Source organism: Salmo salar, chromosome 23 (genome assembly GCF_965601325.2).
Source record: "Salmo salar chromosome 23, fSalSal1, whole genome shotgun sequence".
Taxonomy (NCBI): domain Eukaryota; kingdom Metazoa; phylum Chordata; class Actinopteri; order Salmoniformes; family Salmonidae; genus Salmo; species Salmo salar.
Genome location: NC_138313.1, coordinates 32,172,419 through 32,185,750, shown reverse-complemented (window position 1 = coordinate 32,185,750; position 13,332 = coordinate 32,172,419). Strand labels below are relative to the sequence as shown.

Below are 13,332 nucleotides of genomic sequence, written 5' to 3'. Positions count from 1 at the left end.
CTGGCTGCCTGTCTCTCTGTCTGACTGGATGTCTGTCAATACCTGTCTAACTATCTGCCTGCCTGCCTGCCTGCCTGCCTGCCTGCCTGCCTGCCTGCCTGCCTGCCTGCCTGCCTGCGCTGCCTGCCTGCCTGCCTGTCTATCTGTCTGTTTATCCTCTGTGTTGTCCTTGGCCTTCATTTCATGGCATAGTTTGTATTTTGGTCTCAACCAAGTAAACATTGAATCCTCCGTTTTCTATCCAGAGGTTTTTCTGGCCATGGCCAACAGGTTTCACTGTTGCGTATCAAAACCTGCTGCCATACCACTATCTCTCCAACCCTCCCTCCCTCCTGACCAAGGCTCACTAAGCCGCTTATCTTTCCTGGCCACTTTTGAGTCTCTCTCTAAATTCATTAACCTTCACTGTGCCCCTGCCCCCATATTCTCTCCTCTCCCCCCTCTCCCACCTCTCCCTTCCCTCTCCCCCTATTAGAACCGTATGGAGGAGAGCTTGGCTCTGTTCTACACCACCATCCATTCCCCCTGGTTCCTCAACACCTCCATCATCCTCTTCCTTAACAAGACAGACATCCTCGCTGATAAGATCCAGGCGTCCGACCTGCAGAAGTACTTCCCAGGGTTCACAGGTAGGTCTACACACACACAGGTGCATACACTCACACATGCATGCGTACACATACACACACATCCCCTCCATTGAGGTAAATAGCAGTGTGATGGATGTAAACTCAGAGTCACATCCTTTGGTGTTAGTTTTTCTTTCTCAGGGCGATGTAGTTAACTGTTCTGGCTGGAATAACAGAGACCTTATGACAGGGTTCCCCAACTGGCGGGTTTTTGCATTATTGTTGGACATGTAAAAAATGACTAAAACCACCAGCAAATTAGCTCCAAGTGATTTTAGTTTTCGAAATCTGTTCCAAAGTATTCCCATGCATAATAGAGAGCTACTGTATATGTGATTGTGTACATAAGTAAGCAAGGTTTGAAATTATTGTTTTTGTCAAATATTATATCTGTTTGGGCTTCTTGTGGTTAGTTTTCAGTCTACAAATGATTTGTAATTATGTTCCAGCCCCCTGACCATCCACTCAAGAATCTAGTTGATGCCCTGCCTTATGATATTCAAAAAAAGTAGTTTAGAAAGTAATTTCAAACCTCTTTTGAAAGGGGTTTCATAGGGTGAGTTCTCACATGATGTAACGGTTGCCTTTAGAGAGAGCGGACCAAAACGCAGCGGAGTTAGTGTTCGTCATATTTAATTGAGAAAACAGACACTATACAATACAAAACAATAAACAGACAACCAAAACAGTCCTGTCACGTTAAACACAGTAACACGAACAGAAACAATTACCCACAAAACCCCAACGGAAAAACATGCACTTACAGTGCCTTGCGAAAGTATTCGGCCCCCTTGAACTTTTCGACCTTTTGCCACATTTCAGGCTTCAAACATAAAGATATAAAACTGTATTTTTTTGTGAAGAATCAACAACAAGTGGGACACAATCATGAAGTGGAACAAAATTTATTGGATATTTCAAACTTTTTTAACAAATAAAAAACAGAAAAATTGGGCGTGCAAAATTATTCAGCCCCTTTACTTTCAGTGCAGCAAACTCTCTCCAGAAGTTCAGTGAGGATCTCTGAATGATCCAATGTTGACCTAAATGACTAATGATGATAAATAGAATCCACCTGTGTGTAATCAAGTCTCCGTATAAATGCACCTGCTCTGTGATAGTCTCAGAGGTCCGTTTAAAGCGCAGAGAGCATCATGAAGAACAAGGAACACACCAGGCAGGTCCGAGATACTGTTGTGGAGAAGTTTAAAGCCGGATTTGGATACAAAAAGATTTCCCAAGCTTTAAACATCCCAAGGAGCACTGTGCAAGCGATAATATTGAAATGGAAGGAGCATCAGACCACTGCAAATCTACGAAGACCCGGCCGTCCCTCTAAACTTTCAGCTCATACAAGGAGAAGACTGATCAGAGATGCAGCCAAGAGGCCCATGATCACTCTGGATGAACTGCAGAGATCTACAGCTGAGGTGGGAGACTCTGTCCATAGGACAACAATCAGTCGTATACTGCACAAATCTGGCCTTTATGGAAGAGTGGCAAGAAGAAAGCCATTTCTTAAAGATATCCATAAAAAGTGTTGTTTAAAGTTTGCCACTAGCCACCTGGGAGACACACCAAACATGTGGAAGAAGGTGCTCTGGTCAGATGAAACCAAAATCGAACTTTTTGGCAACAATGCAAAACGTTATGTTTGGCGTAAAAGCAACACAGCTCATCACCCTGAACACACCATCCCCACTGTCAAACATGGTGGTGGCAGCATCATGGTTTGGGCCTGCTTTTCTTCAGCAGGGGCAGGGAAGATGGTTAAAATTGATGGGAAGATGGATGGAGCCAAATACAGGACCATTCTGGAAGAAAACCTGATGGAGTCTGCAAAAGACCTGAGACTGGGACGGAGATTTGTCTTCCAACAAGACAATGATCCAAAACATAAAGCAAAATCTACAATGGAATGGTTCACAAATAAACATATCCAGGTGTTAGAATGGCCAAGTCAAAGTCCAGACCTGAATCCAATCGAGAATCTGTGGAAAGAACTGAAAACTGCTGTTCACAAACGCTCTCCATCCAACCTCACTGAGCTCGAGCTGTTTTGCAAGGAGGAATGGGCAAAAATTTCAGTCTCTCGATGTGCAAAACTGATAGACCCCAAGCGACTTACAGCTGTAATCGCAGCAAAAGTTGGCGCTACAAAGTATTAACTTAAGGGGGCTGAATAATTTTGCACGGACAATTTTTCAGTTTTTTATTTGTTAAAAAAGTTTGAAATATCCAATAAATTTCGTTCCACTTCATAATTGTGTCCCACTTGTTGTTGATTCTTCACAAAAAATTACAGTTTTATATCTTTATGTTTGAAGCCTGAAATGTGGCAAAAGGTCGAAAAGGTCAAGGGGGCCGAATACTTTCGCAAGGCACTGTATGTGTGACTCCCAATCAACAGCAACGAACTTCAGCTGTGCCTGATTTGGGAGCCACACACGGCCCAAAACAAAGAAATACAAACACAGAAACAGAACATAGAACGCCCACCCAATGTAACACCCTGGCCTAACCAAAAATAAAGAACAAAAAACCCCTCTCTATTGCCAGGGCATTACAGTACCCCCCCCCCCCCCCTCAAGGTGCGGACTCCGGCCGCAAAACCTGACACTGAAGGGGAGGGTCTGGGTGGGCCCTCTTACGGTGGCGGCTCAGGTGTGGGACGTAGCCTCTGCCCCACCCTTGGCGTCGCCCTCTTAGGTGGCGCACCTGGCCGCGCCGAAGGTCTGGTGGGCGACCCTGGCTTCGCCCGGCTGGCGGGCGGCGATGGCTGCGCCCGGCAGACGGGACACTCTGGCTGACCCGGGCAGACGGGACACTCTGGCTGACCCGGGCAGGCGGGCCACTCTGGCAGATCCGGGCAGGCGGGGCACTCTGGCAGATCCGGCTCAGGATTCACCAGGCTGGGGAGACATGAGGGAGGCCTGGATCTGGGCGCAGGCCCTGGACTCACCAGGCTGGGGAGACCCGCTGGAGGCCTGGTCTGAGGAGGCGGCACAGGAGAGACCAGGGTGGAGGGATCCACCGGAGGACTGGTCCTTGGAGGAGGCACAGGACGAACCAGGATGGGGAGACCCACTGGAGGACTGGTCCGAGGAGGAGGCACGGGCTTGACCAGGATGAGGAGACCCACTGGAGGACTGGTCCGTGGAGGAGGCACGGGCTTGACCAGGATAGGGAGACCCACTGGAGGACTGGTCTGTGGAGGAGGCACGGGCTTGACCAGGATAGGGAGACCCACTTGAGGACTGGTCCGTGGAGGAGGCACGGGCTTGACCAGGATGGGAAGACATGCAGGAGGCCTGGTTCTGGGTGTAGGCACAGGATGTGCAGGGCTGGGAAGACATGCAGGAGGCCTGTTTCTGGGCGCAGGCACAGTCTTCACCAGACAACCAGCACACACCTCAGGACGAGTATGGAGAGCTGCCTCAGGTGACATCATTTCCACGACACGCTCCGTAGGGCGAATGCCGTGCCTTATGCACCAAACTAGCAGCTCTCTCATCTCTCTCTCTCCTTTAATTTCCCCATTAACTCCATCACAGTCTCTGCCTCGTACCCCTCGCTCACCTCCAATGTCAGCCCGACTGGCTCTGGTTCCGACCTCGGCTCCGCCGACTGTCCCGTGTGCCCCCCCAATTTTTTTTATTGGGGCTGCCTCTCGTGTTCGTTGCGCTCTCTCTCCTCATAATATCGCCTCTCCGCTCTCGCCGCTTCAATCTCCCACTGCGGGAGGCGATAATCCCCAGCCTGAGTCCATGGTCCCTCTCCGTCCAGTATCTGTTCCCATGTCCACGAGTCCATCAAGCTGTTCTCCTGTTGCTCCTTCCACCTCCGCTGCTTGGTCCTGGTTTGGTGGGTAATTCTATAACGGTTGCCTTTAGAGCGGACCAAAACGCAGCGGAGTTAGTGTTCGTCATATTTAATTGAGAAAACGGACACTCTACAATACAAAACAATAAACAGACAACCAAAACAGTCCTGTCACGTTAAACACAGTAACACGAACAGAAACAATTACCCACAAAACCCCAACGGAAAAACATGCACTTATGTGTGACTTCCAATCAACAGCAACGAACTTCAGCTGTGCCTGATTTGGGAGCCACACACGGCCCAAAACAAAGAAATACAAACACATAGAAACAGAACATAGAACGCCCACCCAATGTAACACCCTGGCCTAACCAAAATAAAGAATAAAAAACCCCTCTCTATGGCCAGGGCGTTACACATGAATACATAACCATGCTGGCTATAGCAAAACCAGTAAACATAATGTTCTTTAAGTACCAAATCATTGTTTCTTAATGCAGGGATTATTGTTTCAGCAAGGGTTGAATGTGTGATTGATTTCATGTGTATGGTGTGGGTACATAGTTTACTAACGATGTGCCTCCACTGATGTGGAAGGAAGGTAGCCGAGCCTCTCTAGAGCTTCCCCACCACACTTCCACTCCTCCGGCATGTTGCCCATGGCAACTATAAATACCCTGCACTTTGCATCGCCAAGCCATCACTCCAGGGGGTTTGGGGAGACGTTACTCCTTCCTCCATAAACTCTCTGAATTTAAGTTTTGTTTATTGTCACATACACCGGATAGGTGCAGTGAAATGTGTTGTTTTACAGGGTCAGCCATAGTAGTACGGCGCCCCTGGAGCAAATTAGGTGCCATCAACAGATTTTTCACCTTGTCGGCTTGGGTATTCGAAACCAGCGACCTTTCGGTTATTGGTCCAACACTCTAACCGCTAGGCTACCTGACGCACTGAGGTTAGGTTCATCCATATTGGCCTTTTAATGTAAAGTTGCTATTTTAACTTTTTGTGCTATAACGTTGCGATGGTAACATTATGTGATGGTTGCCTGATTTTTATACTTCTGTACTATCTTGGGATTTTATCCTTTGCTTTTCATCTTTGTTTCTATTGGCCTCCAATTTCTCTCTCCCATTTACCCACACCCCCTGACCTCTTCTCTCCCCTCTCTTTCTCTCCACCCTCACTGTGGTTGTCTCCATCTCTTTCCTGCCCCCTGTCCTCCCCCTCACCCCACACCTGAAGGAAAGCGACGTGACGCTCAGGATGCTATGAAGTATATCCAGAAGATGTATAAGCAGCAGACTCGCAGCCAGGACAAGGAGATCAGCAAGATGCTGTACCCCCACTTCACCTGCGCCACCGACACCAACAACATCTCCAATGTATTCAATGCCGTCAAGGACACGGTGCTCCTCAAGGCCCTCAGCGACTATGGGGTGATGTGATGGGCCTGGGGGCCCTCCTGTCTGGGGAGCAACACTCAACGAACACTCAGGGCTGAAGAGACTCTCCCCCGATCCCTTCCTCGCTCACTTTTCTTCTCTCTCCATCTCAGCGCCGGTGGGGATGCTTTCTGGCCAAACCTTCTTATTGTAGGAATGAATCTCAGACAGAATGGACTCCTGAACACACACACACACACACACACTCTACAGGATCTGATCATAGTTTTTTCCCCCCTCTGGTTGTTATTGTATAATGTTGTGTGTAAGGGCTTGGAGATGCAGTGCTCTACCAGTGCTTGAAACTGGACTAGAGATGTCATGATGTGCTGTGCCTCCATTATGTTAGTGATGACTTTAGTAGGGGGAGAGGAGAACTCTATAGCCCATATGTATCACCAACACCCCCGTGTTGATAGAAAAGGCCTCTGCTCTAGAGATCACTACAAAAGCTTCCACTCTATCTGTGTGTTGAATGAATGCTACTGTACACGTGTTGTAGCCATTACATAACACATCATTTACACTAACAAGTTTACACTTATGAGAAGGTGCCACCAAAGAAGGCTTGTGTAACATTGTGTTTGGTTTGTCTTTTAATTTGTTTTATTGGTCGATAGCCGTATATTTCTCGCTGGATTCCAGGTGTGAGGTGTGATGAAGGCGGGAAATGTGAGAGTCGATGGGTTCCCCTGACACAGTATGTTATGCAATGATGTACTACACTGTTAGGATTCTTGGTTTGGTTCATTGTGGATGTTCTTGTCTCTTCCAATAATGTGCTTGCTTTTCGACCAATCACTACCTGCTATACATTGAGTTCATATGGGAACAACAATACCAGTGAATCAATACATCGCCCAACAAATCAGAGTCCTTAAAGGTATAATTCAATGTGTCATTTTGTAATTTGGGTGATTTCCTTACCCTGTAGCAGTCTATGTACAAGGTATGACAGTAATCCATGCTTTGGTTTAGATTCCCTGGCACGGTTTCCACATGCAAATGTTTTAGCATTTGTGGCACAAATCCCATTCAAGTCATGGGACCGATTTATTAGCAATTTTTGCGCATCATGTTCAAATCATCTATAAGTGACTTTGGACAGCTTCACAATACTTTAGGATGATTTGGACATAAATTATAATATTGGTCCCATGACGGATTTGTGCTACAAATGCTAAAATGTTGTCATTTGGAAAATGTGCAAGGGAAACTAAACCAAAGCATGGATTGCTGTCATACTGTATCTTGTACAAAGACTGCTTACAGGGTAAGGAAACTAATGTGTAATTTGGGTGAACTATCCCTTTAAGAGCAGGAGCCACGTACAGGGTTAATACTAGCTGGCAGGCATGCTGCTGTTGATGCTATTAGGTGGTTGAGGGAGGCCAGTAGAAATGAAAGCCTGGTATCTTGAGCGGTTCAAGTCCTGCTACTGTCTGATAGCTCCAAAAATCAACAGCAAAAATCAGAGTGTAGTTGGGATGTGAATGGTGATAGGCTACAGCCCACAGTAGGGCTTTGAGCGGTGGAGTTTCCTGATCATCTCTTCGGGCTGCGCTGCGGAGTGTCATCAAAGGTTACACAGCAAAACAAGGATTTAATCATTGTATTGATTATAAACATCTCTTTATTCATCGTTGGCAAGCCCTTTTACTCTGGTCCCCATATCCATATTTATGTTGAGTCGATATTTAGCTCAGTATGCTCTGGCTGTGCTCAAATTGTTACTAGGCCGGTAGGATTTTATATTGGATTATATATTGGTTCAATTGAAGCGATATGGTCTCTATACATATGAGTGTAATATCCATCTCAATATGTGTGAGTGGAGCAGGGTGGAGTCTGTCTGACAATACAGGTATTAATATTCTAACGTGTGTGTGTGTGTGTGGGGGGGGAAGGACTTCAAAGTCAGATTAAAACCTCTTCCATTTAATTGAATTCAGTAATGACAAATTGACAGATCATACAGTGTGGTATGCATCTATTTTATCAAGATTTCAGAATATTGCTTTGGGACAGTGTGAATAATGTATGCAGTATAAGGATTTGACCTGTGTTTTCTAACTTTTGACTCAAATTGTTTTTTTTGTAAAGGATTTGGGTCTGAATGTGCAACTACTGTATAGCTATATACTGTATATATGCAGAACTGAACATAAGCCCTGCTGTTGTGAAATATGAATTGTGTTCACCTTATTTTTATATTAGACAACCTCATTAACAGCTACAATGACTGGAGGTGTTGTATATCTTACAGACTTAAACATTGGGAGAACTCTTATTTGGTGCAAATATTTTGTATAGATTTGGGAAGAATTTGGGGGAAATATTTTCAGATTAGATTAAAGTGATGTTTTGACAAAGATTCTGTTTTTGTGTTTTTCTTCAGACTATGGTACTCATGGGAAATGTAGTGTACTGCTGCATGGCTTGCCTTGTTGATATAGCTTCCTGTCACTTATGACTCCAAGGAGGAGGGGCTTAGCTTAACCTGCTTTTTTTCAAATAGTCATACAGGATCTTTGACCTGCCATTTATCATTTCAATAAACCCCTGTGTGCTTAAGGTGTGGCCCGAGAGAACCTGTAAGGACAGGTGTGTGGGTCCACAAACAGACAGCTGGCTTTGGATTTTATATTGGTGCAATTGAAGTGATATGGTCTCTGTACATATGAGTGTAATATCCATCTCAATATGTGTGTATGTATAAGATGGCACCAGAGAAGAAGGCTGAATTTTTACGTGCTCCTATCGAATTGTGTTTTTTGTTTCTTTCTTTCTTGTTTTTTTTAACTTATTTTTTTATTTATTTTGTTGCTGCTACCGTCTCTTATGACCGAAAATAACTTTGGGACATCAGAACTGCGATTACTCACCGCGGACTAGCAGAATCCTTTTTTTCCTTTAACGAGTCCGACGAGCCCGATGTGAATGACATACTGCTAGTCCAACAGGCCCAGATCTGAGAATTCGTAGGCGATCGAATAAACCCCCACTGCCTTCCATTCAGCTAGCAAACGTGTAATCTTTGGAAAATAAAATCAATGACCTACGCGCAGATTAAAATAACAGGACATTCAAAACTGCAATATCTTATGCTTCACGGAGTCATGGCTGAACGACGACATTATCAACATACAGCTGGCTGGTTATACGCTGTATCGGTAGGATAGAACAGCGGAATCTGGTAAGACAAGGTGCGGCGGACAATGTATTTTTGTAAATAACAGCTGGTGCACGATATCTAAGGAAGTCTCAAGGTTTTGCTTGCCTGAGGTAGAGTATCTCATGATAAGCTGTAGACCACACTATCTACCTAGAGAGTATTCATCTGTATTTTTCGTAGCTGTCTACGTACCACCACAGATTGAGGCCGGCACTAAGTCCGCACTCAATGAGCTGTTTTCTGCCTTAAGCAAACAGAAAAACGCTCACTCAGAGGCGGCGCTCCTAGTGGCCGGGGACTTAAATTCAGGGAAACATAAATCGGTCTTACCAAATTTCTATCAGCATTTTAAATGTGAAACCAGAGGGAAAAAAAACTCTGGACCACCTTTACTCCACACACAGAGACGCATAAAAAGCTCTCCCTCGCCCTCCATTTGGCAAATCTGATCATAATTCTATCCTTTTGATTCCTGCTTACAAGCAAAAATTAAAGCAGGAAGCACCAGTGACTCGATCAATAAAAAAGTGGTCAGATGAAGCAGATGCTAAGCCACAGGACTGTTTTTCTAGCACAGACTGGAATATGTTCCGGGATTCCTCTGATGGCAGAGGAGTACACCACATCAGTCATTGGCTTCATCAATAAGTGCACTGATGACATCTTCCCCACAGTGACCGTACGTACATACCCTAACCAGAAGCAATGGATTACAGGCAACATTCGCACTGAGCTAAAGGCTAGAGCTTTCAAGGAAATGGACTCTAACCCGGAAGCTTATAAGAAATCCCACTAAACTATATCATAACCGCCATTGATAAGAGACATTACTGTGCAGCCGTATTTATCGACCTGGCCAAGGCTTTCGACTCTGTCAATCACAACATTCTTATCGGCAGACTCAACAGCCTTACTTTCTCAAATGATTGCCTCGCCTGGTTCACCAACTACTTTCTGATAGAGTTGTGTGTGTCAGATCGGAGGGCCTGTTGTCCGGACCTCTGGCAGTCTCTATGGGGGTGCCACAGGGTTCAATTCTCGGGCCGACTCTCTTCTCTGTATACATCAATGATGTCGCTCTTGGTGCTGGTGATTTTCTGATCCACCTCTACGCAGACGACACCATTCTGTATACTTCTGGCCCTTCTTTGGACACTGTGTTAACTAACCTCCAGAGGAGCTTCAATGCCATACAACTCTCCTTCTGTGGCCTCCAACTGCTCTTAAATGCAAGTAAAACTAAATGCATGCTCTTCAACCGATCGCTCCCCGCACCTGCCCGCCCATCCAGCATCACTACTCTGGACGGTTCTGTCTTAGAATATGTGGACAACTACAAATACCTAGGTGTCTGGTTAGACTGTAAACTCTCTTTCCAGACTCACATTAAGCATCTCCAATCCAAAATAAATCTACAATCGGCTTCCTATTTCGGAACAAAGAATCCTTCACTCATGCTGCCAAACATACCCTTGTAAAACTGACCATCCTACCGATCCTCGACTTCAGCGATGTCATTTACAAAATTGCCTCCAACACTCTACTCAACAAATTGGATAGAGTCTATCACAGTGCCATCCATTTTGTCTCCAAAGCCCCATATACTACCCAGCACTGCGACCTGTACACTCTCATTGGCTGGCCTTCGCTTCATATCCGCCGCCAAACCCACTGGCTCCAGGTCATCTACAAGTCTCTGCTAGGTAAAGCCCCGCCTTATCTCAGCTCACTGGTCACCATAGCAGCACCCACCCGTAGCACGCGCTCCAGCAGGTATATCTCACTGGTCACCCCCAAAGCCAATTCTTCCTTTGGCCGCCTTTCCTTCCAGTTCTCTGCTGCCAATGACTGAAACGAACTGCAAAAATCACTGAAGCTGGAGACTCATATCTCCCTCACTAACTTTAAGCACCAGCTGTCAAAGCAGCTCACAGATCACTGCACCTGTACATAGCCCATCTGTAAATAGCCCATCCAACTACCTCATCCCCATACTGTATTTATTTATTTATCTTGCTCCTTTGCACCCCAGTATCTCTACTTGCACATTCATCTTCTGCACATCTACCATTCCAGTGTTTAATTGCTATATTGTAATTACTTCGCCACCATGGCCTATTTATTGCCTTACCTCCCTTATCCTACCTCATTTGCACACACTGTATATAGACTTTTTCTACTGTATTATTGACTGTATGTTTGTTTATTCCATGTGTAACTCTGTGTTGTTGTATGTATCGAACTGCTTTGCTTTATCTTGGCCAGGTCGCGGTTGTAAATGAGAACTTATTCTCAACTAGCCTACCTGGTTAAATAAAGGTGAAATAAATAAATAAATATGCCCTCCGACGAACCATCAAACAGCCAAAGTGTCAATACAGGACTAAGATCGAATCGTACTACACCGGCTCTGACGCTCGTCAGATGTGACAGGGCTTGCAAACCATTACAGACTACAAAGGGAAGCACAGCCGAGAGCTTCCCAGTGACACGAGCCTACCAGACGAGCTAAACTACTTCTATGCTCACTTCGAGGCAAATAATACTAAAACATGCATGAGAGCACCAGCTGTTCCGGAAGAACGCGTGATCACGCTCTCCGCAGCCGATGTCAGTAAGACCTTTAAACAGGTCAACATTCACAAGGCTGCAGGGGCAGATGGATTACCAGGACATGTACTGTGAGCATGCGCTGACCAACTGGCAAGTGTCTTCACTGACATTTTCAACCTCTCCTTGTCCGAGTCTGTATACCAACATGTTTTAAGCAGACCACCATAGTCCCTGTACCCAAGAACACTAAGGTAACCAGCCAAAATTACTACCGACCCGTAGCACTCATGTCTGTAGCCATGAAGTGCTTTGAAAGGCTAGTCAGGACTCAGAATAGCCTATTCAGGAGTTCAGTGAAACAAAATCTCATTGATTGAGACAAGTCAGTGAACCCTTACGAAAAAAGATTGCAGTCAGAGTGCAGTATAACTGCAGTATAAGTGCAGTATGCTGCAAATACTGCGTCCAAAATAACAGTTTTTTTACTGCAGTAATTTTGCAGTGTAACTGCCATTAGAGTGCAGTATAACCGCAGTTCGACGGCAGTACACTAGAGTTATTCAACAATTGCATGCGTCCAAAATACCACACTCGACTGCAGTTATTGCACTATTACTGCCGTTTCAAAACTGCAATCTTTTTTGTAAGGGAAGTCACAGGTTTTTGGTCAGGAGTAGGCCTAGGCTCTAAGTGACTGCGAGTGAAAAGCAAAATAATCAACTTGTTAAACTACATAACATGATGGCAAAATGTTCTTATAAATGAGCCAACTAGACAAGATGATAATGAGCAGCACTCAACTCAATTTAGCTAACAATCCCCCAGGCTTATTGCTGAAGCCTAACCAATATCCAAACGGAGATTCAGTGAAAACAAAAATCTGACATTGATTTATCAAGAAGAGACCCTACACTTAGCTGAAAGCAACGCAATGGCCCTGACCCAATCAAAACAATGCTAAAATTATCATGTAGCTGACTACATGCGGGTAGGCTGCTTCAACAATTGGATGACTTTGGGAGTTTTAGTAAGCAACAATGTAATGCATGCCTTCAATTGTACCAGCCTAATTTATTCCAATAATTTCGTAACTCAGTGATATTTATTCCCACAGTAATTCGTAGTGATGGGCTATGTGAAAAGATGGGAGAAGTGACATGCCTCGCAACGTTTAGAACTGCCAGGGGGATGGTTAACTGCCGCTGCCTAGTAACCATCAATAGTTTAAGAGCGTAGTGAGTGCCGCTGCCGCCTCAGCATTACGGCTCTGTTTCATACTAAGCCGTAGTCAAAAGTTTACCGAAATGATTACTAGGTTATTAGGTGTAAAGAAAAGTTTCGGCTTTGATACCAGCAATACCTTAAAGATAAGGAAAAGACGGAAGAAATTAAGGTATTACGTGAATGTGTGTGTGTGTGTGTTTGTGTTTGTGCGTCAGAGGAGGCTGGTGGGTGGAGCTATAGGAGGACTGGCTCATTTTAATGGCTGGAATGGAATTAATGGAACGTATCAAATACATGGAAACCATGTTTGACTCCGTTCCATGTATTCCACTGCAGCCATTGCAATGGGTCCGTCCTTCTATAGCTCCTCCCACCAGCCTCCACTGGTGTGCATGTAGGCCGGGGGTTTTAATAAAAGGGAAATAGTCACAGTGCAATGTCAGCGCAGAGCTGCTTCGTCACACACATATAAATAGTT

The 13,332-nt window shown here is 45.2% G+C and overlaps 1 protein-coding gene across 2 annotated transcripts in view; it reads left to right on the top strand.

Moving 5' to 3' along the window:
- The window catches only part of LOC106584405 (guanine nucleotide-binding protein subunit alpha-14), a 29,994-nt gene extending 21,718 nt beyond the window's left edge, over nt 1-8,276 (top strand). The window contains exons 7-9 of one of the 2 annotated variants that reach the window (XM_082968055.1): nt 476-629; nt 5,269-5,412; nt 5,703-5,833. In XM_082968055.1, coding sequence (XP_082824181.1) covers nt 476-629; nt 5,269-5,387 — 273 coding nt within the window. In that variant the 3' untranslated portion in view covers nt 5,388-5,412; nt 5,703-5,833. Of the gene's footprint in view, nt 1-475; nt 630-5,268; nt 5,413-5,702 lie in introns of both variants that reach the window. The other variant, XM_014169686.3, reaches the window with a different exon arrangement.
- The last annotated feature ends 5,056 nt before the right edge of the window (nt 8,277-13,332 follow it).